The sequence below is a fragment of the Furipterus horrens genome, unplaced genomic scaffold (assembly GCF_987537825.1).
Source record: "Furipterus horrens unplaced genomic scaffold, mFurHor1.1.pri manual_scaffold_6, whole genome shotgun sequence".
NCBI classification, from domain to species: domain Eukaryota; kingdom Metazoa; phylum Chordata; class Mammalia; order Chiroptera; family Furipteridae; genus Furipterus; species Furipterus horrens.
Window position 1 is genome coordinate 23280908 of NW_028327176.1, and position 27725 is coordinate 23308632.

Genomic DNA, 27725 nt, shown 5'->3' on the forward strand with positions numbered 1-27725 from the left:
TAATCTATTTCAATATACCCTGGTACTGAAAAATATACATAGTCTAAGGACGGAAAAGTTTTTTAGGACTAAGTATATGTTCTTTAAAAATATTTGAGTATATTAGTATAAACAACTGAAAAACTCAAATTTTAACTTTTAATGTTTATATAATAAAATCACAGAAAGATGAGACATGAAGAAGTACTAATGTTCGAGAAGCAAAAATAGGTAGAAGACACTTATTCTCAGAACAAACCACCAATTAAAATACATAACCTTCCTACTTCCTGTAATGTAGAATTCCAGGTACCACAACGGAACAACTACTCACACTTTAATGTTTTTTTCAAAATTTATTTTGATTAAACAAGATTGACCTTGAGTTGATCATTGTTTGAGCTAAGTGATGAGCACATGGTGGTTTATTATACTGTCCTCTATACTCTTTTGCTTATTTTTGAAATTTTCCATAAGAAAACAACAAAAGAAAAACAGCCAGAACGACAAGTTGTTTATACATATATGTCTCACCCTGACTCTCACTGAATGGAAAAACTCTTTCTTGCAACAAGTCCCTTAACTGTCATCCATGAGCTTCAGGGTAGTAATTTGACATAAAAACTTCTTTAATTCATTTCTTCCAAAGCCCTCTCTTTTCCAAGCTTTCCTTGTCTAAGATAGCAGGAGGAAGAAGCAGTAGGAAGATAATGATACTTGAGGAAATGAAAAGGCACTGTAGTTCTCTCTCAGCAGGAGGAGGACAGGAGGAATTCCTCTCTTGTTCATCAGTTTTGGGGGCCCTTTTTCCACAGCAAGTCATCTTGTAGGCCATCACAAAGTGGAATTCTAGAGAAGACATTTATTAACTTGAAGGAAATAAAAATGTAACCAAAGAAAACAAACTGATATTTTTCTAAGAAAATCAAAGCATACCAATGCAGACTGTTCCAAGATTCATCAATATTAAATACATTTTTCTTTTCTTAAAAACATTTTTTATTATACTTTTTCATTATCATTTAGCCCTACCCTTATACCCTGACCCCCGCAATCACCACACTGCTGTCCATGTCCATGAGTGCTTTTTCCCTTTTGCTTGATTCCTTCACCCTCTGCACGTCCCTCCCCACTAGCTGTCATCCTGCTCTCTTATCTATGAGTCTGTCTCTTATTTTACTTGTTAGTTCAGTTTGTTCATTAGATTCCACATGTCTGTGAAATCATATGGTATTTGTCATTCAATGACTGGCTTATTTCGCTTAGCGTAATGCTCTCCAGGTCCATCCATACTATTGCAAAGAGTAAAATTGTCTTCTTTTTTTACAGCCAAATAGTATTCAACTGTGTGAATGTCCCATAGTTATTTTATCCGCTCATCTACTGATGGTTACTTGGGCTGCTCCATATCCTTGCAATTGTAAATAATGCTGCAATGAACACAGAGATACTTGTGTTCTTCTGAAATAGTGTTTTGGGTTTCTTTGGATATATCCCCAGAAGTGGAATTACTAGGTCAAAAGACAGATCCATTTTTAATTTTTTTGAGATATCTCCATACTGTTTTCCACAGTGGTTACACCAATCTGCATTCCCACCAAAGTGTAAAAGGGTTCCCCTTTCTTCACATCCTTGCCAGCACTTGTTTGATTTATTGATGATAGCCATTCTGACAGGTGTGAGATGATATATCATTTTGGTATTAATTTGTATTTCTCTGATGATTAGTGATGTTGAGTATCTTTTCATATGTCTGTTGTCCAGCTGTATGTCTTCTTTGGAGAAGTGTCTACTTAAGTCCTTTGCCCATTTTTTAATTGGATTGTTTGTTATTTGGATGTTGAGTTTTGTAAGCTTTTTATAAATTTTGGATATTAACACCTTACCAGATGTATCAGTGAATATGTTCTCCCATTCCATGAGTTGTCTTTTTGTTTTATTGATGGTTTCCTTTGCTGTGAAAAACTTTTTAGTTTGGTGTAGTCCCATTTGTTTATTTTTTCTTTTGTTTCCCTTGCCTGGGGAGATATATCAGATAAAATATTGCTACAAACAGTATCCAAGATTTTACTACCTGTGTTTTCTTCTGGGATTTTTATGGTTTGGCATCTAATATTTAAGTCTTTAATTTGAATTTATTCTTGTATGTGGTGTAAGAAGGCAGTTTAGTTTAATTTTTCTGAACATATCTGTCCAATTTTCCCAACACCATATATTGAGTAAACTATCTTTAGTCCATTATATGTGCTTACTTCCTCTGTTAAATATTAATTGGCTATAAAGGTGTGGGTTTATTTCTGTGTGGCAGTCTGCCACTACCCGGTGAGGATGACCCTGTCCTGCAGAAGTCTCCTAATCATAGTTGAAAGAAATGACCTATCCTGGACACAATCTTTTGTCTGGGAGGGGAAAAGAGGTGGCAATTTTCTCAAGAGGAGAAGAGCCCCAAACTCCCTTTCCTCATGCCTTTTATTCAGAAGGGTATGAGTAGGGATATACAGTCAGGGTACATAAATCACCAATTCGCCTCAAACACTTCAACTTCTATAGATTATGGATAACAACGAAAGGAACACAGTGATTGCTTTAAGTCAAGGTCTGCTGGACACTCTGGCACCAGGCAATCACCAGGTGCAGATTTTCATACATTTTTTTGGTCTGATATTTTGGACATTTTGTTTATGATAAGCATGAGATATATAGAGCAGAGCAAGCTTCAAAGCATAATGTATATTCTTTAAGCCTGATTGCCCACAGGAACCCTTGGGGTGGTTATCGGATGAAGCCTGCCTCCAGCCTTCCTGGTTTTCCAGTTGAGACTTGCAGACCTTTTTCAAGGCCAAGATCATTGTGAGGCTACAGTTTCCAACACCACACAAAGCAGTCCCCTACATTTCTAGCCTCTCTATTCTGTTCCATTGATCTATGTGTCTGTTTTTATGCCACTACCATGCTGTCTTGATTAGCATGGCCTTATATTATAGTTTTGTATTAGGTAGCGTGACTCCTCCAACTTTGTTTTTTTTCAGGATTGCTGTTGCTATGCAGGGCCTTCTGTGGTTCCATATAAATTTTTGAAATATTTGTTCTAGATCTGTGAAATACGTCGTTGGAATCTTGATAGGAATTGTGTTGGATCTGTAGATTGCTTTGGTAGCATGGATATTTTAATGATGTTAATTCTTCCTATCCATGAACACTGTAGGTGCTTCCACATATTTGTATCTTCTTCAGTTTCTTTCTTCAGTGTCTTACAATTTTATGAGTATAGGTATTTTACATCCTTGGTTAGACTTATTCCAAGGGATTTTATTCTTTTTGAAGTAATTGTAAATGGGATTATTTTCTTAATTTCCCTTTCTGTTAGTTCATTGTTGGCATATAAAAGTGCAACTGATTTCTGGATATTAATTTTATATCCTGCTACTTTGCTGAATTCATTTATCATTTTTAGTAGTTTCTTGGTGGAATCTTTGGGGTTCTCTATGTACAGTATTATGTCATCTGCAAATAGTTTTACTTCTTCCTTTATAATTTTGATGCCTTTTATTTCTTCTTGTCTGATTGCTATGACTAGGACTTCCAGTACTATGCTAAATAAGAGAGGTGAAAGTGGACATCCCTGTCTTGTTCTCATTCTTAGGGGGAATGCTTGTAGGTTTTGCCCAATGAGTATGATGCTGGCAGTGGATTTGTCATATATGGCCTTTATTATCTTTAGGTATATTTCCTCCATTCCCACTTTGCTAAGAGCTTTTATCATAAGTGGGTGCTGCATTTTATCAATTGCTTTTTTCCACATCTATTGATATGCTCATGTGGTTTTTATCCTTCATTTTCTTTATGTGGTGAATCACATTTATTGATTTGCAAATGTATCAACCTTGCATTCCCAGAATAAATCCTACCCTGGGCGTTAGGTCTCCTTCTGTATTTTGATGTAGAAATAATATAGCAAAATTGACATGTTCTCTGACTACAGAGGAGCTTATAGCTTTTGGGGGGAGGCAGTATTATTCAAATAATCATATATATAAAGAAACAAACTGAAAAAAGTTGTTAGTAAAGAAGGAGGCATGTGTGAAGAGACTGCATAACAGAAGGATATGACAGTGGGGATGGGCATTGATGCAGGGACATCTTCCCTATGGAAGAAATGGTTTCATGTAGGTAACATTACTTGAGATCTATGTTTTAAAATGGAGTGAGAGTTTAATTGAATTAATGTATGAGCTGCTAAAAGTGGGAAAAGAAATAGGCTGGAGGAAATTTAGGGACAAGAGTGGAGCATAGATTAGAATAGGATATATTCAGAATAAGAAAAAATGTTTATTGTGTCAAAGAAAAAGGAGTGAAACCTCAGATGTATTCATTTAGATATTGAAATAAATTAAAAAGAATTGCTTTTTTTATCTACTTAAGAACTATTTATTAAAAACTTACTGTGTCCAGGAACAATGGTAAAATGAAGGGTGAAGGGAAGGAGAGGAAGGAGAGAAGGATGGATGTAAATATGATTAAGACAGTGCAGCACTAAGGAACTTACTATATAGAACAATATGGAGACAGCGAGTTATAACTCAGTGTACAGGCCGTAAGTGCTTGGTGATGACAAAGTAAATATACAGGTGCTTAGATCAGCCATTGAAGGACATTGGAACTCAGTATGAGGGAGGAAGAGTGCTGAGTGTAATTTCTCAGGATAGTATATTGAAATTGTTGTTTGAGGGAAGATTTGGTTACTGGAGAAGGCAGAATTATTTCATAAAACTCAAACTGGGATCTACCATTATGCAATACATCTTTTGATGTGCTATGATTGATCATAACTTGTATTACATGTAAAATATGCATCTTATATCTAAAGGACATTATTATAATTTCTGGAACTAAATGATCGAGACAAACACCTCAAATAGGTCACCAAATACAATTCTGGAAGGGAAGTATCTTTCCTTTCGGCCTTCACCTGTATGAGGCTGTGAAACCAGGCTGTATACTACCCAACTTCCCTTCTATTCTCTCCTGTATTGTAGTCTCATGGAAGTATATTAATGGCTATTTTTGTTCATTTGGCAACATAGCTACAATGTTGATTTGGTTGCATTGTTTGCACATTAAAAAGTATGTTTTTCAATCACTTATAACTTACTAACTCTTTTGATATGTCTACAATGTAATATCAGTTATTATTAAAATACTTCATTTTTTAACTTTTTTTCTTGTTTATGGAGCTTTCTACACAAAGTACTTCTCTTAATGGATAGAACTATAAAGTACCACTTTAGCAAATTAACAATTAGAAGAATAACTAAATTATAGAGATTTATAAAGATTATCTCAACTGCTTATTTAGAGGGGCATTTTGCCAGTCATTGGATATTCTTTCTCAGGCAAAAAAAAATGGCAGGGGAAAAAGAGGTGTTATAAAATAGAACACTCACATTTTGAGAAAGATGTTTAAAATGCGGTTCAGTTTTGTTGCAAGCATTTGCATTTTTCAAGCCAATACACCTCTATTCAAAGGAATCCGTCGTCGTCGTCGGCAGCCGTCCGTCTCTAGAGACGATGGTGTAGCTTCTTAAGAGTCTATCTGCACCGCCGAGAATGGCTGTGCAGTCCGACTCGGGAGTGACACGGTATCTGTCTCCTCCCGTGTTGAATCGACATCTTGCGATGACGCTGGAGTGTCCTCTCCAGTGAAGCTGAAGCTACAGAGCCTGGGCAGGGTGATATGGAGGGTCTGCTGTTGCCCATGCAGCAGACCCCCCCTCTCTTCGCAGCTGAAGGGTCCAAGGGAAAGACGGAGTCAATACAGCTTGGCTTCAGGTGCGCCGCAGGAGTTGCCGGTGTTGACTACAACGTCAAACCGCCTTAGGGACTCCGGCTCCGGATTTTCTGTCGGGGTTTACTCCCTTAGCCTTTCCCCTGAAGAGGTATGCCGCAAGGCAGCGGAGGTTTTTTGGAATCAGAGTTTTCCTTCTCTGATGTGCCCTGACTGGAAGATCGAACCAGCGACACTTAGCTCGCAGGCTGACGCTCAATCCACTGAGCCAAACCAGCCAGGGTGACAAAGGAATCACTGCATTATTAAAAGTCATTCTAAACTAAGTAAAATGATTTGGGGAAATTATTCCTGTACTGAGCCTTTTCTTTATTGTGAATGATTAGGTGAGAACTTCTCTGGGCAGCCATCCTTTACCCTTTTAGATAGAGTTACTCACTCTGTTCTCTGCTATGCTCTCTTTTTTTTTTTTAACCTTGCCTTTATTTTTTGCATGTAATTTGTTTGTTTATATACCTGCTACCTACTGAACTGTGAGTCCTTGGAATTCAAGAACTGTGTCTTATTTGACTTTTTGTTATTCCCAGAAGCACATGTAATGTGGCACTTCTAAAGCACTCAACAAATGTTAGTTGGGTTAATTACAAAACAATTTCTATTAATGCTTTTAAATGATAATTGAATGACTTTTCTTGCACTTGATTAAATCACTTAATCCAGTGGGTCTCAAACTTGAGCATACATCACAATCACTAGTGACTTGTTAAAACACATTGCTGAGTCCCAGAGTTTGTGATCAAGTAAGTTTCCTATGTAGCCCAAAATTTGCTTTCTTACAAGTTTCCAAGGGATGCTTTTGGTCTTGGGACTATACTTTGGAAACCACTAATTGAAATCAATAATCTACCCTTTACCAACTCACATGGAGGAACTAAGTGTAAGTACATTTATCTTTCAGGAAAGACATTAGGTGAAAAAGCTATTTCTAGAGCACCCATGAATGGACATTGTCATCTGTGGTAAGTACATAGAATTTATGCAGTCTTTTAAAATTCTAGTATGCCTCTATAAATTACAATGAAATTTTAAAATATTATTGACCATTTAACCTGTCACAGTCACTGAAAAATATATCTGGTAGATAACAGTAACTGTTCTTGTTCTGTTTATTCTCATGTATTTTTTTAGTATGTATATTTTAAATATATGTAAGGTAAACTTTCATTGAAGATTTCATAAGTGAATCTACCAAGTTCAGTAGCTTTGAATTTTATGAATTTTAATTAAAACTAATTTAGTATAACATTTTATTTGAAAACAGATACTAAAGGATGCTGTTTCTAACTGAAATGTAGTAAGAATGCTTCACAGAGTAGAAGGACATCAACCATTTCTTATACCTTGATGAGTCAAGGTATACAAATTCTACACGTCAAAGAAAAGCCGTTTATAATATAAGAAAGCTCAAACAAAGGAATATTTAATTAGCAGGATAGGTGAATGTCCTTGGGGCAAAAAAAATTTATTCTTGAGTATGTTTTGTGTTGAATCCTTCATATATATATAGAATTATAAAGCACAAATAAGTATATTTTTAATCAATACTCCTTGTAGTTGCATTTTTGCAACACTTTTTAGTTTCTTAGGGTTTTTTTCCTCCCTAGCAATACAGGTACAGTACTTTGAGTGCTAGGAAGATACAGGAATAAATTAATTAATGAGCCTTCTCTCAGACCCAGGTTTCCAGAAGTGCATCCTTCTTTGAGGTTATTTTATTCTTCTGGGCACTCTTAAGCAAAATCTCTCTCAAAATGGCTCCCTTTCCACAGGTCCACATGTGTCCCACAGGAAATTCATTTTTGCCCCACCAGCTCTGGAAATGCAAACAGTGTTCCCAAAGCAGACCCGTTTCTTTATCCTGCCACCAAGCAGGGCGAGTTCCTCTCACAAACTCTCACCTCAAAACCTCCCTGGGAAGAAGCCAACATTTTTTTTTATGTCCCCTAAACTCCAAGGGACACATGCAAAATAAGAAGAGGTCTTATGAAGCTGCCCTCACTTGGCTTAATATATGATGTAAGCCTGCCCCGTGCCCTCTCCTGTAAGAAGGTGAGAAGTGGAACCCACAGTACCCTAATGCTTCTCTTCATGGAAATCTCGCTCCGTGTCTCTTTCTCCCACAGTGAATTCTTTGTTTTCTCTTATACATATAGCCTGGACATAGGCGAAGGGCTAAGCCTGGGAGAACCTGTGAACGATTTTCTTAGCATGTCCTGCAAGGATAGTAGAGTGTCTTGCCTTAGGAATTGGCGTACCTAATAGATCAAGCATTGGTCTGTGCCCTGGGTACATCTGGCAGAACTCTAGGGGAAAGGTAATTTTGCAGTTAACATCCTGGTACATATCTTTCCAATAATGTCTCCAGTATATAAGGGTCTTGGCTATTATTTCTATAGCCAACTTTACCCTTGTATAATAATATTATTAATAAATTAACATGTATGCATTCGGTACTTATGTTCTTCTACTTTTAATAGTAAAAGCATTAACTTTATACTGATCAAGCCACATGCTCATCATCTTCTTTGATATCAGAGGTGCTTGGGAACTGGTTAGATAGGGTTAGGTCCAGAAAGAACACCCAGGTTCTACTTTAAACTAAGCTTTTCCTCCTCTTTCTCCTCCTCCTCTTTCTTCTCCTCCTTCTGGGTTGCTTTTTCTCTGCTCTCCTCTTCCTTCTCCCTTACTGCATCTGCATCCATGAAGAATCACATTAAAAATGTACATTTGCTGTTACTTCTCAATTTGAGGCCATTTATCTGTGTGAGCTTCCAAATTTTCATAGGGGAAAATGTTGACTCTTCTCTGTGGGCTTCATAATTATGTACCATGAAATCCATCTTGTGAGGACAGATTATGCTCCCCTCTTCCTGAGTGTGTTGCCCCGTCTCCCATCTGCTAATCTGGCTGCTTCTCCTTTGTTCATCTTTTCTATACTTTTTCTTGTGAACTAATTGTTATTTTTATAACAGCGGGATTTAACCCCAAAGTTAAATTTTATCAACACACACCCACAGTAATGAGCGAATTGTGTTTCACATATTTCTTATTTGGTATCAGCTTTTACAGTGATTAAAAATATTAAAATCTAATCAGTTGATAAAAATGTAACAAATTCTAATGTCAGCTTTGTCTAAATTCTTAGACTGTATTATAATATATTTACTGAGCGTAAGAGTTCACATTCATATAAACAGTAGAGGTTTAGGGTAATGAAAAAAAGAAATTAAAACTTGACTTGAGAAGCAATGGGTAAATTTAGGTTTACCAATTCTATTATTAGTTAAAATAAAGTGTAATGAAAGGGTCTTATTCTGCTGGAATCTTTGTTAGTATGTTAAGACATTTTCTTATTCTTTCAGCATGAATGACAAACTGTGGCCTATAGATCAAACCCACTGCCTTCTTTTGTAAGCAGAGTTTTATTGGAGCACAGCCTTGCTCTGCATTTGTGCCTAGCGATGAAATTGAATAGTTGCCAAAGAGACTTTATGCCCCCAAAGTCAAACATGTCTGCTTGCTGGCCCTGCAGCAAAAGTTTGCCGACCTGTGCTTTACAGGGTTATATGATGGTCTATAAGCCTTCACTTTAAAATAAAAGATGCAATCTTTAGGAATAATTATCATAAAAGATTAACATCAAGGGAATAATTGAAAAACAATATTATTTTAAAGACTTGTTTTTCATCTTCATCTTTTCCAGAATAAAATTGCTTTGTAACTTTAAGGCTACATAAGCTTTCTGTTCTGGAATCAAGAGACTAAAACCACCAATGGATTTGCAGTTCATTAGCCAAATTGGCCTGACCTTAATTATAAATAATGTCTTACATATTTGTGTGCTCTGCTGCACACAAATTATATCCATATGCCTCATAGCATGTGATTCACAGAACAACTTCTTTTCATTTTATAGGTAGGGTACGCAAGGCGGTGTGTATGAGTTTGTGTGTGTGATGTCATTAGTAACCAGTGTTCACACAGTAAGTGGAGAAACAAAGGCAGATCTTATATTCTTAAATACTTAGTGTTCTATTACATTATTCTTCCTCTGCTTTCTCACAGTATAAATAGCATTCATGCTCGAGCAGAAGTGCTGCAAGGAAACTAATGGAGTTGTCCAGTAGTTGTTGAAATAAGAATGTTTGTTGATGATTACAGATATATTCAATACCAATGCCAGTAAAGTACAGAATTTTTGTCAAAATGCATATGGTTAGAATGACCTCTAGATGGAGGTAATAGACTACATTGTGAATTAACTTTCTTCAGAGTTCCCATACATGCAAGAGTTTAGGACATAAAAATTTTAAACTACAGTTTTAAAGATGAACACTCTAAAAACCAAGAGCACATACTCAGAGACACAGGTGGAATTGCTTGCCAGAAAAGAAGTGATGATTCTTTGGAAAAAAGTGCTCAGGTGAACTTTGAATTTATGATATGTAGGAAGATAAATACCATTTTAGACTTTAAAGAAACAGACTTCCAAAAGATTTTGAAACACATAAGACTCTGGTGACAGGTTATTTATAAGGAAAAAATGTACCTATTTTACGTAACAATATTCATAATTCGTGGTTGTTTTCTTTCTCAGAGTGACTTGGAGAGAATGTGCAAGAGCACTATAAAAGCCTAGACCCGTGTGCGAGTAGATCTCGTTTTCAAAAACAGAAGGTTGATTCCATCACTGTAGATCAGTGACTCTTTCCCTTTGATTCCAGCATTGTTAGTTGGGTTGTTCTGTGTATCTCTGGATAAGGACATTCACACAGAACCAACATATTATAGGTTTTTCTAAAAATGTGACATGATCTTTTTTTTTCTTCTTTGCTAGTAGATAGAGTAGGGAATGAGAGCTGGTATATCTGGATTTAAGCAAAGCATTAAGGCAACTTCACTCCTGAAATTCTTGTGAACAAGATGTAGAAATGTGGGTGAGCTTCTGGGCTGTCCATGATGACAGAAGGGTTTGGGCCTCAGTTATTCAACAGAATAATCACTGACAACATCCTTGTCAATCTGGAGATGATGCTAAAGTTCCAGGTCTCTGTCTTAGTCATTTTGTCAGTGGGTAAAAATATAGAAGGTATGCTTGTACAAGTTACAAAGTAACACAAATTAAAACGAACAGAGTATATGAGGGATAACATTAGTAACTGAGAAGATTTTCTCATATGAAGCAGCCTAAGTGTCAATCAACAGACGAGTGGTTAAAACAACTATGGGAGATTTACACAATGGAATACTACTCGGCCATAAAAAAAGAAGAAAATTTTACCCTTTGCAAGAGCATGGTTGGATCTGGAGAACATTATGCTAAGTGAAATAAGCCAGTCAGAGAAAGACAAAAACCATATTGTTACCAAGCAAAGGGGGCCTCATTCACGTGGTGCCTCAGTGTAAGACCCAACAATTAGTGTTGAGAAAAACAGGTCTTTATTTACAATATTCCAACCTGGGGAGGGGTCTGTGAGCATCCTGCCCAGAGCCCTGTCCCATGGGACCCAGCACTTCCCTCGTTCACCAAAAAGCTATAAACCAAAACCAAACCCAACAGTTCCCTGTTCCTTATCTGTCCGCTCTGTCCTTCAGGATCTGGCATATGATATCATCAGTCTCTGTATAATAGTCCAGAAAAGCATGTGCTGTGTTACACTGGATCATGGTGAAGTCCAGAAAAGGCACAAGTCCTAAGAGAGGCATGTCCCAAGTCCAAGAGTCCAGAGAGAGTCCAGGTCTGCAAGGCGGAGTCCTTGGTGGCTTCGGAGTCAGTTGGAGCAGACATGATCAAAGCAGCAGCGGGCCTGCTTTCTTACTTGTGTGATCTTTTGCATCCAGAAATGGTCTTACTCTTCCAAGACATGAAAATTGTTTACTTCATAATTATGCTTGAAAGTTATGCTTACCCACAGAAACAATAGAGATAAATATCACCCAAAGTTACCTTTCTCATTTCAGTTATGACAATGCAAGTAAAAATGAACACCTACTTTTGAAATATTTGGTTAAATGAATATTTTGCCTAAGAGAGAAACACTCTAAAATAAGTAATCCAAAGACTTTTGAGTAGACAGAAATCCTCTGAATTTGAAAATTAATATATCCCCAATTTTTAGAGTAAGCAAATTGCTGAACAAATACCACACCCAATTTATAGTCAAATAATTATTTATGTAAATTTTATATTCCCAGTGGAAAAAGTAAATAATCCATGGGTTGCTCTATTCTAGTACTGCAGGTTTCCAAGGAAGGATTGAAAGACATAGAGAATTTCCTGAAAAAGCATATTCTAACATTACCTTTGACTATGTTTAGTCTTAATCACGAAATTTGTTTTTATTTTCAAATGACATTTAAGGAAGCCATGAAATTTTTACTTTTATTAAAGAAGAAGGGATTTGTTGATACGATATATTTTTCAATTTAATACTTATATGATTAGAATTTTTTCTGAGAGCCTCTCTGTGGCTTTATTGTTGATGACAGTGTTAATAGCAGCTAAAATTTCTTGAAACTCACGGTATGCCAGGCAGTATTCTAAGCAATTACATGTGTTAGGTGTTTACCCTCACAGCATGCATAGGAGATGGACGGTATTAATATCCCCAGTTATAGATGAGGAAAATGGCCTCACGCTAATGTCAAGCATTCATTTTTTTTTTTAGGGCTTTTGCATCTACACGAATAATTTTGTTAAATATTAATGAGGCATTTTTTAACTGTTATATTTGATGATATTTGATTAGAAGTTCACACAATACCCACTGCTTTTATCTTTTTCAGGTACGCAGTTTTGTGTGGCCATGTATCTGAGTTTGAGGGCTTACAAAACAAAATCAACTATGGATATCGCTTCAAGGTATTTCTTGATATTAAAAATGTTTTAATGTAGCCATATGTTCCATTAATAGGTCTAAATCAAATTATTCAACAAATTAATTTCTAAGAATTTATCTTTTTTATCTAAATGGTATTCTTCAAACAGTACTATGCCAAAAGGAATCAAACTATTTGGGTGATTAAAGATTGTTATTATTATTGTAGATTCTGAAAGAAGTCACATAGTAAACGAGTACAATTTTTTCAAAGATAGAGGATTAGCCTATTGGTCCTGAGCTCACCAATACCATAAACATGGCTGGGACTAATTAGTTAACATTTTCTATATATTGATTTGCAGGAGGAGTAGAATTCAATCTAGGGCTTATATTTGCCATGATGGATGAATGAAATAAGTAATGGGCCTCTAGTTATAATAGCTCAATAAATAATCCCTCGGGGTCAATAATTATAAGGATGGGCAAAGGGTTCTTTGTTTCCCAGCTCCCTGTAACCATTCGACAGTGTCAGTGGAGTCGATTCTCTATGCCCTAGTTGTACTATTTTCTCCTCCATTATACCCTAATCATTTGGTATTTGTAAGCTTGCCTCTGAATAAAGTATTATCTAGGGAAGTCATGGGCAGACAATAATGGGACTAGGTGTTTTCTATTTGTATAGTGACATTTTGCCATTAAATTATCTATAGCCTTATTAAATCATAGTCACAGTTCTGATTCTCATTCTGAGCAATCCTTTTTCATAATGAATTAATTGATAATAATTAATCATATTAATTATTAATGATAGGGATTGAGGAAGAGGACAAAACAACATTGTAAAGCTTCTTTGAGTTTACTAGGTATAGTTCCATTCAACACTACTTTGAAACCTTGGGAGATGATATCTCTTTGGGATTTTCTTTCAGGAACATCTAGATAAAGCAATCCAATTTTTACCTGAGGAAGCCTTTTTGTATTACCTCAAGGGAAGATACTGTTATACTGTAAGTTGAATGCTTTTATCTATAAATCTTATTTGAATATACTCTATATATTTTCAGTGACTTATTTATTCTTTTATTGTTTTACCTTGTGCCCACTATAGGGAAATAGATAAAAAACAATACACATTTTATAAGTTTATATATTTATATTTTATAATTTATGTATTTATATGCTATTTTATATAAGTTTGTGTATTTTCTCCCTTTTCTGCCTTCCCTTTTCCCTATGGAGCAGTCACACTGTCTCCCTTGGTGCTCTCAGGGGGTCATCTGCCACCCGCACATGTAGCCTGTCTTGGTGCACTGCTCCGTGTTTTGTGGGAGGACTTCTTTCAGTCGGAGTTGACTGAATATAAGTTATGTGCTCACTGGCCAGATGTCCTTGTCTTTAAGAAACTTAATTTAGAAAGGTACATGAGACATATAGAAATAAAGGTGGCTGGTAAGTGTAAGACCAAGTGTCTTAAATGACATCAGTTTACGGAAAATTAACAGAGTATGAAAATATGTCTTAAGAGATGCCTGAAAAAATTACCATGAAGAGACATGCTATTCTGAATTAAGCAAAAGAGGAAACTTAAAATAAGACTTGAAGAGGATTAAGGATGAAGAGGGAAGCTGGCTTTTATTGAACACCTGCTACACATCAGATATGCATTTTAGGCTTTACATTTCTTATCTCAAATGCTCCTTATAACAGCTCTAATAATTATAATTACGTATCTCAAATAATCTCTTATAAGCAATTTTTATTATGCCAGTTTTAAGTATTAAGAATCTGAGTCCTCATGAAGGTAGGAGACTTCCCTAAGGTTTAAAAACCACTGACCCAACCTCACATGAGTCTAGAGCTGGAATGTATATTATTTGTTTAGGCTTTAAAACCCAAAAAGGAAATTTTAATGCAAAACGGAACCTGATTTTCATGCCATAAACAAATGGCTGAAGTAATGTCAGTCCTCCCTAGAGGACTATATCTTCACATAGGACTTATAAAACTCTCACAGAGTGTTCCGACACTATAAAAAATAATAGAATATACAAGAAATAAGCCATCAGGAAAGACAGTCAACAAAAGCAACAGAAGAACAGAAATAGATCTAAAAGGACTTTAGATTTTGGAAACATAGAATACAGGACATTAAATAGCTACCTGTCTGTGTGTTTTTTTAATAAGAGGAATTAGCCAGTGTGTGTGTGGGGGGGGGGGTTGTGTGGAATGGATGAGGAGCATGAGATTATAAAAATTACCAAGTAGAATTGAAAAAGATGAGACAGTTTTTGATATAAAAAGCATATTATTTGGCATTAAAAGAAAACTCAATGTAAAATTTTAGCAGTAGATAGGTACCACTACAGAGAAAACTAGCAAACTTTAAGATAAATCTGAAAAAGTTACCTGGAATGCAGCACAGAGGAACAAAGGGATGGAGAATATGAACGAGAGATAAAAACACATGGGTGGTAAGGGCACTGTGTAGTGGTAAATTTTTACCCACTTCTCTGGGTAATGAACAAGAAGACAAAAGAAAAGAAGTATAGTAAGTTTGTAAACATTGGAACCTCACATATAATAACTTTGATCTGATACACATATATGAAAATATGTACCTAACATTGGTGGACACACATTTTTCAAGCATACACAGAATATTTACAAAATTGACCATACATGAGGTCATGAAGCAAGTCTTAATAAATTTTAAAGAATTGCTACTATATAGGTTTTCTGATCATAATACAATTAAGTTAGAACTTAAAAAACAAAACAAAAACAAATCTTGACATTAGAAATAATAAGAAATAATAATTAAAACCATAAAGAGATTCCATTTTTATTTTCTTACTCATTTGATAAAATTTAAAAATACCAGTGTGAGATGTTGCAAAGATATGGAGCAACAGGAATTCTTACATTGTTGTAGGACATAAATTGGCATAAGCATCTTAGAAATCTTTTAAATTTAATTACTTGTGCCCTGGCTGATGTGGCTCGGTGAATTGAGCACTGGCCTGCAAACCAAAAGGTCACTGGTTCAATTCCCAGTCAGGACACATATGTGGGTTGTGGGCCAGGTCCCCAGTTGGGGGTGTGGGAGAGGCAACTGACTGATGTTTCCCTCTCTCTTTTTCTTCCTTCCCTCCCCTCTCTTTAAAAGTAAATAAAATCTAAAATGAAAGTTTTGATTACTTCCGTTCCATATGACCCACACTGGTGCCTACCCTTGGGAACCTCTTGCAATATGGTTCAAAAGGCATGCAAAAGAATGCCTGTAGCAGCCTTGTTCCTAAGAGCAAAAAAAAACAAATGGAAAAGACCCAAATGTCCATTGACAAAAGAGTGGATGAAAAATTGTTGATGTATGTTTAAATGATGGACTATTTCACAGTTACTTAGGTGACTGAGCTTTAGTTACACTCAGCCAGGATGAAACCGTAAAACTATAACATTTAAGTGAAAAAGTTGTACAGCTGAAACTATCAATAATGTAATATATATGTCAACTGTAATTGAAATATAAAAAATTATTTTAAAAAATATTTAAGTAATAGACCTCATCAAAGGAAATAACAATGTTTCTGTAAAGTTTTTTTTTTTTTTAAAGTAAAAATAAGCATAGCAATCAGTAACAATTTTTTTTTTTAATGGAGTTTAATGGCTACAGATGAAATTGGGAAGGAAGGCACTTGATGGGGTTTGGAAGAGCATCAATATCCTTTTAACTATTCATTTCTGAATTCTTTTATTATATATAAACATCTAATATTCCTATTTGGAGGAAATGAAAAAATTGTTAAAGAAAATAAAAAAAATTTTCCTCTTGGATTGTAAGTATGTACTTTGGGCCCTCACTGTACATCGCCTCTAGGTTGCGAATCCTCGTTCTGTTCAAATTTCTGAGGTGCTGCCCTCTGGGTCAGGTTGGCAGCATGAGTAGGCAGGAAGAAAGCAAAGGCAGGGTCTTGTGACTAGTACTCTCTTGCATCAAGAAATATTTTGCAGTCATGTGAGAATCACGAATCAAATGAACAGACAAGGTCAACATTATTTCTCACCCCTACCCCTTTTTCCCTGGTTGAACACAAATCTTATGAGTATTTCAAACTGGTTTTGTAACCGGTGCTTTCAGAGTGCATAGTTTGTGCGAAATATTAAAAAGGAAGGTAAAACATTAATACCATAAAGCTGATATCTCTCATATAAATTACTTCTGGGTATGTATTTACATGTATTATATGCATTATGTGCATAGATACATACACAGACATCTAACTGGGGAGACATTATTCATTCAAAAGATGAACACTTTTTCTAAGAGTGATGTTGCTCTGCATTTGCAGGTCTCAAAACTGAGCTGGATTGAGAGAAAAATGGCTGCTACTCTATTTGGAAATATACCATCCTCAACTGTACAAGAGGCTTTGCAAAATTTCCTTAAGGTATGTTTTGTCTGTCCATTTTTTGAGTGTCAAACTAGCTACTATCTGTACCAGTCCTTCCTACCCTTGTCAGGGAAATTTTTCTCTTCTCCATGTGTAGATCTCTAATGGTTTGAATCCTAGTTCTGTTTTAAGCTTCTCATAATGTGAGTTATGTTGCAAATCCAAGGTACTTCTTAGAGCAGCTAGTTGTGCACTAGGTTTCAGGCCTTACTACCAAATCCAAGAGCTGCTCTCCAGGTCATGTGAATGTGTTTAAAAGGATTTATGCCCTGACTGTTAGACTTGGTCCCAAATACTCTTGATTAGCCTAATATATGAACAGTTTAATCTTAAAGAACTAAAGATGCCAAAAGGAAGAGTTATTTTAAAAGCCATTCCGTAGGTTGCAGGCGAGCCTCTGAAATATTTTGGGGGCATTAGACCAAATCAGTATTTTTATTTGTGTCTTAAAATGTATATTTGCTATACTAATGAAACTCTGAGCACTAATATGTATGTGTGCACACATGTAAATATGCAATATACCCACCCATATAACCTTTGTCTGGAACCAATTATAGAATTTTGTAGATACTAAGGTATTTTTTCCTCACCTCTGATTTCAGATTTGTAGCAATATAGATAAAATCAGGCTTTGACCTATATTGTCCAACCATTGTACATGCTGATTTTTTTGTTGTATTTTAAGGGTCCACTTTGTAGAACTTAAATGAGAAATAGGTTTCATTGCACTTTCCATATCTGAACAGTGGCTCGTGGCTACCTAGAATGTATGAGGAAAAAGTAAATCTTCTGCAATCCTGGCCAGGTGGCTTAGTTGGTTGGAATGTCATCCCGTACACCAAAATGTTGTAGGTTCGATTCCTGGTCAGGCTACATATGTAGGTTGTGGGTTTGATCCCCAGTTGGGGTACATACAGGAGGCAACCAATTGATGTTTCTCTCTCTCTCTCTTCCTCTCTCTCCCTGCCCCCCCCCACTCTAAAATCAATAAACATATCCGCAGGTGAGGATTTAAAAAAAAAATTTTTTTTAAGTAAGTGTTCTGAGATCAAGCATAGGCCCAGTGGAAAAGAGTTCTGGGAATAAAAGTATTAGGATCACATGTTTCTTATTTTCTATTTAACATGATCTTTTTTGTTTTACAAAGAGGGAATCAATACCCCAGGAACTTAATTTTTTCCAGTGGCACACAATGGCAAATCAAACATAAGAATGAAGTCTAAGCCTGCATCATCCCCATTTCTACCTCCTTTTTTCTGCCACTGAGAATGAGTTCTCTCATTTTTAATTTTGTAAGACTGTAGATCGTGGTATATTTAAGATAAAAGATTTGTATAAGTTAATTAGCAAAGATGTTATTGGAACTTGAAACTTATTTTTTCATAGTATCAAATTTATAATTGGGGTTCAGGTTGTCAGGACACTGTACAAAAGCTCTAAGGTACTAATGTACCTTTGATAAAATCAGAAGTGGTAAGAGGCACAATAATGTAGCGGTAAGGATGCAAACTCTTTAACCAGACCACCTGGTTAAATTCTAGTTCCACCACTTACTGGCTGATTAACACTGGGCAAGTGACTTAACCTCTCTGTCTCAATTGAATCAATTACATGGAGATAATAGTACCTGAATCAGGATTGTTGTGAAGATTAATTAAGTTAATATAAGTAAATTGCTTAGAGAGTGTCCAGCACCTATAAAAGCTCACAGAATTTTTATTTCATTAAAATGTAAACACCTTGGCAAACCGTTTTGGGGACCTCACCATTCAGTCGTGACTTAGATTCTGACTGAAAATGTATTCCATGGTGTTGTCAAGAGAGTGACAAGGCATCAAAAATGTTTCTTCCCATATTTACTGTGACAACCAAAGGCACTGAGGAGCCCAGAACGCTGAGGGCTAAGGCAGTGGAGGGCTGAGGGATCTGGGAGGTGGAGAGGAGGGAACCGCACGGACTTTGAACTCCACACACCTTGGTGGAGTTGCACCCCCTGGAGGTCATGTTGGAACACTGGCTTTAGGATCAGCCAGTTTGAGAACAGAGCCGCTCCCTGTCTCTATGACCTATTCATGTTTCTTTGTTTCTCCTCATCTTAAATTCTTCACTTACACCTGCTTTATGTGGTTTTTGTGAAGATTACATAAAATAATACACGTGATTTTCTTGGCCCAGGATCTAGCACATGAAGTGCTCTAACCAAAAATAAATGTTAGCTGCTATTATTTCGCTCTTGTAACAGGTGGAATCTTGTCCTTCACAGTCTCAAAGCACCTAGGGAGACGGTTTGGAACCAGGAGCCATCTGTGGATGTCCTGTTGTTTCTTTCTAACTATGGCATCCTTCCCACCTCATCAAAAATTCTGGCACGATTCCCTCAGGCAGTGGTTCTCAACTTTGATTATATATGAAAACCATCTGGAAAACTTTAAAAAATGTCAGCCCAGGCCATGAATCAGACTCGTTATTTCAGAATCTCTGATTATATTAAGGTATAGTTCATATATAATAAAATACACACATTTTAAGTGTACAGTTCAGTAAAGTTTGAAAAATTTATATACTCATATAACTACCCCTCTTTTAAAATATACAGCATTTTTGTTACCCTAGAGAATAACCTTTGCCTTTTTGCTGTCAAGGGGATCTGTGACAGCATCCAGTGATCTGGTTTCTGACACTAGATTCTTTTTGCCTATTCTAAAACTTTATGTGAATGGAATTATAGTACTTGTACTTCTGTGTGTATTTGGCTTCTATTGCTCAGCATAATGTTTTGAGATTTATTTTACTGAGTGTATCTGTAGCTCCTTTCTGTTTCTGTGTAATATACCATTATATGGATATACCACCATTTTAAAATATATTTCTCTACTAATGAGCATTTACATTATTTTTAGTTTGGGGCTATTATGAATAAAGCCGCTGTGAACGTGTGGATCTGTGTGTAGTAGATAACAGGTGACAATGTTGAGGGACAGGCCACCCTGATCTCGTCCACTGCTTGCAATCATGTGATCCCCATATCTTCCTTAGTGATTTCACCAACTGCAGAACTTTCTCCTGTGTGCTGATAAGATAGAGGGGCTTCTGCTTGAGGTTATGAGATTTTTTAAAACAAAGCTACTTTACACAGTGACATTTATTAAGTACATACCTGGTACTAAACAGAGTGTCAAATGTAGAGAACACAGAAACAACCAACATAGCTCCTGCCTCTGGGGAATCAGCCAACACCAAGTAAACAACTACACTGTTCTTTGCCAGGTGTTATAATACAGAATATCCTATGAGTCTAGCTAGAAACTGCCCCTTAATTAGAACATTCTTCTAAGTTGTTGTTCATCAAAGGCCTGTGTTCCTTTGGGCTTTTTTTTTTTAACTGTGAAAGAAAAAAAGAGATGTTCTGATTTATAATCACTGTTTAATTAAACATAGTGTTAAGGTATATATACAGAATTAAAAGGCCAACGTTAAGAAATAAGCCGCTTATTTACATATTTTGGGGCAAGTTATCCAGATAGAATTTGAACAGAGCTTGGTACAGTTACTGGACATGGAAGAACTTAAAATTGAACAAAGTTCAGTATAGGTTTCTCTTGTTAGAATAGCTCAAGAAATGCTCTTAGTAAACTCAAAGAGTTGAAATGGAAATAATTGGACAAGACAGAAGAAGCAGGAGAACCAGAATCCATCGGCACTATAGATGGCTCTATAGGACTGAACTGAACTTCCTTCAATCTTTCGTCAGCCTTGCATGTTCTAAGCCAGATCCAGTGTTTCTACTTGATCTTGAAGAGTTACACCCTGTCTGGCTGCCAAGAGATTTTGTCCTCCTTTCAGGACCCTCCCTTTCAGATTCTATAGAGAGTAACTGTCATTTACAAGAGATAGACTGGCTTAAGGTGCCAGAGTGCTCCTCAGCATCCTAGGTCCTGGATTCCCCCTCCATTCACATCTGTCTTTAAAACATATATATCCTTTGACTCAGAATTCAACGTTAGGAATCTCTCCTACAGATGTAATCACACATGTACACAAGCATATAGGAGTAAGTATCTTCATTCATCATTATTAGTAAGTGAACAATAAGAATAAGTCTAGCTTTCAGCGACTGTGAAGCTGGGGAGATCCCAGCCAAGCCGAGCACATCAGATCTTGTCCTCCCAGCCCTTCGACCCTCAATAAAATGGTTTGACGATGCCCCCCCCCAAAAAAGAATAAGTCTAAATGTCTAAGAGAAATGCTTGATTTAATTACATATAGTATGAAATACAGCTCTTAGAAGCAATGAAATAGATCTGTGTATGCTAACTTGAAAATGTGGCTGTAATATGTTGTAGAAAAAACGTGTTGGACCAACCAATAGGTAGAAAATGATCCAATTTCAATTTTTTTTAACATCAATGATCTTTTCTTTGGTTTACATATTCTTGGAAAAGTTGCGGAAGGATACATGTCAAACTGTTGGTAGTGGTTACCACTTGGAAAATAAGATTGAAATTCAGGATAAAATCAGAACAGAGAAACTTACTTTTTAATTTTGGAAATGTCTGGAATGCTTGTATGTTGTAAAACAAGCATTTTTTGGTAAATTTTTAAAAGTATTCTTCTCTTGGGCTCTTCGTCCCTCTGGGTTGGGGAACAGGGCCAGGGGGGGAGCTTAGCTGTGTAGGTCTTCTTAACCACAAAAGCTGACTCTCAGGCAAAGACTATCTTAGGTTCTCTGAAGAGCTCTCCAGTAGCTATACTATATACGTGAAAGAATTTGTATCGATCAGAGATAAAGAAAAGGAACTGATACATAGGAGATTAGTAGATGAGCAGCAGTAAAGTACCTTCATAACTCCCACTTATTAAATTCTGCAAGTAGGTGTACTCCTTGGATTAGTTGTTTCAAAGATCTATCTTTTCTTTAAAAGTACTGGAGGTGGTAGACTTCAGATAATATTCAGCTCATATGGAACATGTTGGAATTAAAGAAATTAAATACGAATTTAGTGGAAGATGTTTTCCATGACATACCAGTCATGCTGTACTCTTGTTTCCTAAATAAGTTGCGAAATGTACAGAACTTGTCAGGGGAGGTGCAGGGGAATGTACCACCAGATTCTTTGTTCTCTAAAGGAAAAAAGAGAAAGGATAGAGAGGAGGAAGTGAGGAGATGGCTATACAAAGGAATCCCAAAACCTTAAAGCATCTCATTATTGCTTTGTGAGCTTTATGGCCATAATAATAATTTCATTTTATTGGCTAAGCAGAAAAGCTATACTTGCATCCAAATGATAGTTTGAAACCAGTGAAAGGACTCAGAAGTGACACAACCAACCTGAATTCTTAGGGCAATTTGGTTAATATTTGATTTATTGAAACATGTCCTCTTCGCTGGTTATTATTGTTCTAATATCATCCTGTTTTTTCTCTGTTCTATTCTTTCTTGAAATCAGGTGGAAGATCTGCACCCTGGTTTTTCTAAGTCCAATTACATGTTCCTTGCCAAGGTAATGAAGACAGCTATTTTAAGGTCACTTTGAATCCATTACATAAAACATGATTACCTTTAATGTCAGTCATTTTCCATTTCTAGTGTTGTAATGATCTTAAGCGAACAGAAGATGCCATGAAGTTCTGTAATCTGGCAATGCTGCTTCCTTGTGTTACCAGAGAGGTAAGCCCAGACAGTGCCAACGGAGCTATTTTTTCACCAGTGCTACTCCAGCTTCCAAGGTGAACAGTGGCTTATATACATATGGAGTTCTCTTCTATACTGAAGCATCTTGTCTTGGATTTAATGTGTCCTATGAAGTTTTAAAAATTGCTATTGGTAACACTTCACCAGAAGACCCCTCGTATCTTTAAGAGACTCCCATATCATGGGCCAACAGTTAAAACATCCTGATGCATGTTAGGTGTTAGACAGCAGGTAATAGGACAAGCCCTACTAGGAAGGAGGAGGGACAGCATAATTCTGGGCAGCAAACAAGCTAGACAGGCTGCCCACCTTAGAGAAGAAGTGTGTCTATGGGGTTGCCACCATCAGTCCCCAGCTCACAGCAGGGTGTGGCTCTCCCAGGCCATGAAGAAGATTAAAAATGCCTATTAACATTTTCTTGGTCTTTGAACACCTACCATTAATGAAAAAGAAACTATTACATTGATTCTTACCCTTTTATTCACTAATTCATGATTCTGGATGTGCTCTGAGTTTTAGAAATTTCAGAGTTAACAGCTCAGTCCACATTCTTGCGAACCATTTACTGGTATTGTGGGAACAAGCAGAAATGCATCAATCGCCAAACATTATCATCCTCGGAGTCACAGCTGAAAAGAAACACCTCAGAAATAAGCGTTCCTCTTCCTCGCCACTGGAGTGATGCAGGCTGTGACATTTGTTGGGACCTGGGATATAAACATGTAAGACATGCCCATTGCCCTCTAGGAGCTTATAGCCTAGAAGGAAACATGAGGCATATATCCAAATACTAAGCTCAAGGTAGAAAGCATGAGTGCCTAGGGAGATACAAATAATTGGTTAAGGAAATGCTGAAAAAGGGAGAGATTACGTTTACCTAGAAGACATCAGGTAGCATTAGAGATGGAAGGATGGATATAATGTGGAGGTGTGGGCGAAGCAGATTGCCAGTCATGAGCAAAGGCAGAGAGGTGGGAAAGCAAAGATGTGTTGAAGAAGAGTTGAGGACAGTGAGGGGAAATCAGGATGAAAGTGGGGAGAGAAGCAAGGTCTGCCCAGGAACTTCAGCGTTCAGGGATGCCTTTGGTTTTAAACACTGCTAATCGGGTCCACTGGGCGTCTTCAGCAGCCATCTCAGCAAGGTCTTGGACTGTTTATATGTTTGGGATTTCCTCCAGGGTTAATTGTCCTTCTAGCTAGAATCCTTCAGTTGGTTCCATTGATGAATAGTGCAAAATGCAGTCTCAGTAGCAACACGCCTTCTCCAGAAGACAAGTTGTTTAACTTTTTGAGCAAAACACAGGTTTTTGTCCTGCTGGTGGCTTGCTCTGTGTTGGTGATAGAGACCCTACTGTCTTCTGAATGATGTCAGTGTAGGTTATATGCTGTCATTTAAAACTGAGTGTCTATGCATTCTTGTTAAAATGTGAGGTGAGAATACAGTATGATCATGAGGTATAATACCTGGTATGATGTGCAAATGTTTATGCATGAAATGCAGGGCTCTCACAGGAGAGCTACAAGATCCTTGCAGGCCTCCGGTTCTGGTCCATGGTACCCAAGTCTCTTCTCTCCCCGTTCCTCCTCCCTACCCTCCCAACCTGTCTCCATGGCTTCAAATGCTGTCTACCTGCCAGGGGCCCTCAGATTTCTATCTTTAGACACCTCTTCTGAGCTCTTAGACCTGATTCTGTAAGGTCTTGCTTGGCATCTCCACGTGAATGTCTTGCAGACATCTCCTACTTAATGTCGTCATCAGGCCTTTGCACCCGCTCTCCCCCATCTTCTCCTTTTAGTAAATGGCTCCCCCATCTACTCAACTGGGAAAACTGGGAATCATCCTTGACACCTCCTCCTCCCTCAGCTGCCCAAGCCAGGCCTCTACCCAGTCACCGATTCTTGGAATTCCTCTTTTAAACATGCCTTGAGCCATCCAGCTGCCACCACTCCATGCAGCACACCACATCGATCCTCCCAGTGGGTCTCCTCACAGCTTCTGGCCTCCTGCCCCATCATTCTTGGTTCCCAATAGCAGCCAGAGCAGCAGAGGACATGAAACTTCAGCTTGTCACTTCCACGCTTTAAAATCTTTTGCTTTTAGAACGAAGTTCAAAATTTTTAACAAGCCTTCAATGGTCTGATCTAGCTCCTACCAAGCTCTCGAGCTTCCAGCATCCTCTCTCTCTCCTCCTCTGCACATGTTCTTCCCTCAGGACATACTGTTCCCTCTTCCTGAAACACTTCCACCTCAGGTTGTGCTTCCTTCACCAGCTTTAATCCTACTCATCCTGCAAACCTCACTATAAGAGTCCTTTCTTCAGGAAAGACCTCTGTGACACTCCTCCTGGTCACGAAAGTACCTTGCACTTTTCCTTCATTTAGCACAGCTGTGATTATATAGTTATTTGTGTGATTATGTAGCAACCAGGTGTGTTTCGTTCACCACTGTATTTCAAGGGCCAAGTATAGTACCTGGGATATAATAAGGACACACTAAATGTTGGTAGGAAGAATCAAAAAACTAATACCATACAAATAAATATAATAGTGCTAACAATAATAATAAATAGGACTAGTAATAAAGGGGACTAAGAAAGCTGGACACTGTCAAAATATTTATGTAATATGCAAAATAGCTTTAACAGATATTCCTCACATTACAGGTTTTTTCCTCCTGTGATGTTTCCATTTGTATTCCTAGCAGTTCTTTCTTTCCCCTCCAAGTATCCAAGTCGGGAATGTGCTGCCAGGAGTATCTCAATTCCTTTCTCAATTAAAAAATAGGATGAGGTGAGTTATCTGCAGTATCCCCATCTCTATAAAATTTTTCCAGATTGATCTATACCCCACTCATGATTTGGCCGACCAATTTACTAACTTCCAAAATGTCTAGTGCCTTAAAACAGAGGAAACACAGCCGCTTAGTTTTCTCTCCCTCGTGAGCTTGCAGAACATAATTGCTTCTTTCCTGTGGCACTTGCAACTCTTTCTGGCATCATTGCAGCTATCTGTGAATGTGCCTTCTGTCCCTGTCAGGGAGCTCGTCACCCTGCACTGCATGTTGGGAATGCCAGCCCTTGGGCACTAGAGTGAGACACATGTGTGTGAGCAGCTTTACATTCTCAGAACCTGAAACTACAGTATTCTATTATTCATGTGGCGTTTTCTGACCCTAGAAAGGTAAGCACAGGTCCTGGGAAAGATGTCTTTGTTTAAATTAAAAGGATTCCTTTGTCTAAGGCAACGTGAGAATGATTGCTGTGACATAATGATTACACCAGCAGCCTGAAAATTGTTTGCCTGGAGGAAGCAGTCACGTTATTGACTTGGAGTACTCTGAGAAAGCTCCAATATAAAAAGCACGTGTGATATGCACACACACACACACACACACACTCACACACACACTCACAGAGGGATGTGCTAACCTGGTAAAGAAAAAAATATTTAAAATGTGTTGCAATTTTTTGAAGGGACATTAATTGCTTTTCTAAGATAAACTCTTAGAGAATGGGTAGTAAATACAATGTTCCAGAAAGAACCACAGGAAGAAGTGGAGGCTGGGGATGCTAAAAGTAAAGAATACTTGTTCATATTAGCAAGTTGTCTTTGAAGTTACCTGTTGTTTAAAGTTCCGGACTATGTTTTCAACCTTTTAAGTAGACTAAGAATCTTCCTTGTCATTAGGAACTACTTAGTAATAAAATCCTTATTCTGCTTTCAATGTCCTATCTTAATTAAGACCTCATATTTGATTATCTTAGTGAAGACATTGGTTTTTCAGAGAGGTTTAACAATATTTTTAGTCCACAAATGTCTGCCCTGCTTTCCTCTTTCAGGAGTGCCATAGCTCAGGGTCATGAGTGGGTCATTTACAGAAATCCAGCAATGTTGTCCAGAGTCTCATGTGTTAGAAATTCTTCTTTGTCTATTTCTTTCTGGTTTGAACTTATTTCTTATAGATTAACTTATCTGTCATATCTATGCCTGGAGAATTTATATATTTTTTAAAAATTAATGAAGCTATTGTAGAATGATGGACAGACTACCCACTTTCTGATGAGACATGTTCATGAGCCAGTCCTCTGTTTACAACCTCCTATTTCTATGCTTTTGGCTCTCACCTTCTATTCATTTACATTCAAAATGTATTATTTCTTAAGCTTTCTCAATATATAATGGCCTTGATTATATTTTTTAAGTTGATCTTAAAAACAGCTTAAAGAAAATTTGTAGACCTTCCTTTTATTAATTTTCTTAAAATAACTGACGATATAACATCAGTTTCAGATCATTCTCAATCAGTACCCAGTCTAGTAAAGCTGATATCTATCTGATCCTAATTGCCCAAATGCTAGGAGCACAACAATTTAATATAAATATCCAGTCATTAGTAGAGCGTTGGTGCATTTTTCCAAAAGATATATCTCCAACACTTCCAGATCAAATAAATCTGTAATTCTAATGTGTGTGTTTGAATGAGTGACAAAGATTATCTTTATTTCTATCACAGATATGGGAATGCTCTACTGGGTACTTGGGATACAATGAGAAAAAAACAAATACAGTATAGTCCCTCTCTATATCGTGGTTCACTTATCACGGCCTCGCTGTATTGCGAGATTTTAAAAATATATTTAATTATTTGTCGCGAATTTTTCACTATATTGTGGGATTTTGCGGTACTGTATATGTATGTTGTTGAAGTTACGTAGGTTTAAGAGTGTAGAATATGTTTAAGAACATGAGTAGTGTTTATAAAAGTGTGGGAAAGGTTAATAAGGGACTGGGAATGGTTTATAAGTGTGTGGGAAGGTTTTATAAGGCCTTAAAATATATATAAACACTAAAATAAATGTAAGGTTCCTACTTCGCGGATTTTCACCTATCATGGGGGCGTCTAGAACGTAATACCTGTGATAAGTGAGGGAATA

General features: G+C 37.0%; 1 protein-coding gene across 4 annotated transcripts in view; it reads left to right on the plus strand.

Annotated features, from left to right (window-relative positions):
* The window catches only part of RMDN2 (regulator of microtubule dynamics 2), a 66037-nt gene that overhangs the window by 34883 nt on the left and 3429 nt on the right, over positions 1–27725 (plus strand). For all 4 annotated transcript variants that reach the window (XM_090280219.1, XM_090280220.1, XM_090280221.1 and 1 more), the window contains 6 exons: positions 6723–6783; positions 12611–12686; positions 13575–13652; positions 16995–17093; positions 22547–22600; positions 22687–22767. In XM_090280219.1, the coding sequence (XP_090136345.1) occupies positions 6723–6783; positions 12611–12686; positions 13575–13652; positions 16995–17093; positions 22547–22600; positions 22687–22767 (449 nt within the window). The remainder of the gene's footprint in view (positions 1–6722; positions 6784–12610; positions 12687–13574; positions 13653–16994; positions 17094–22546; positions 22601–22686; positions 22768–27725) is intronic.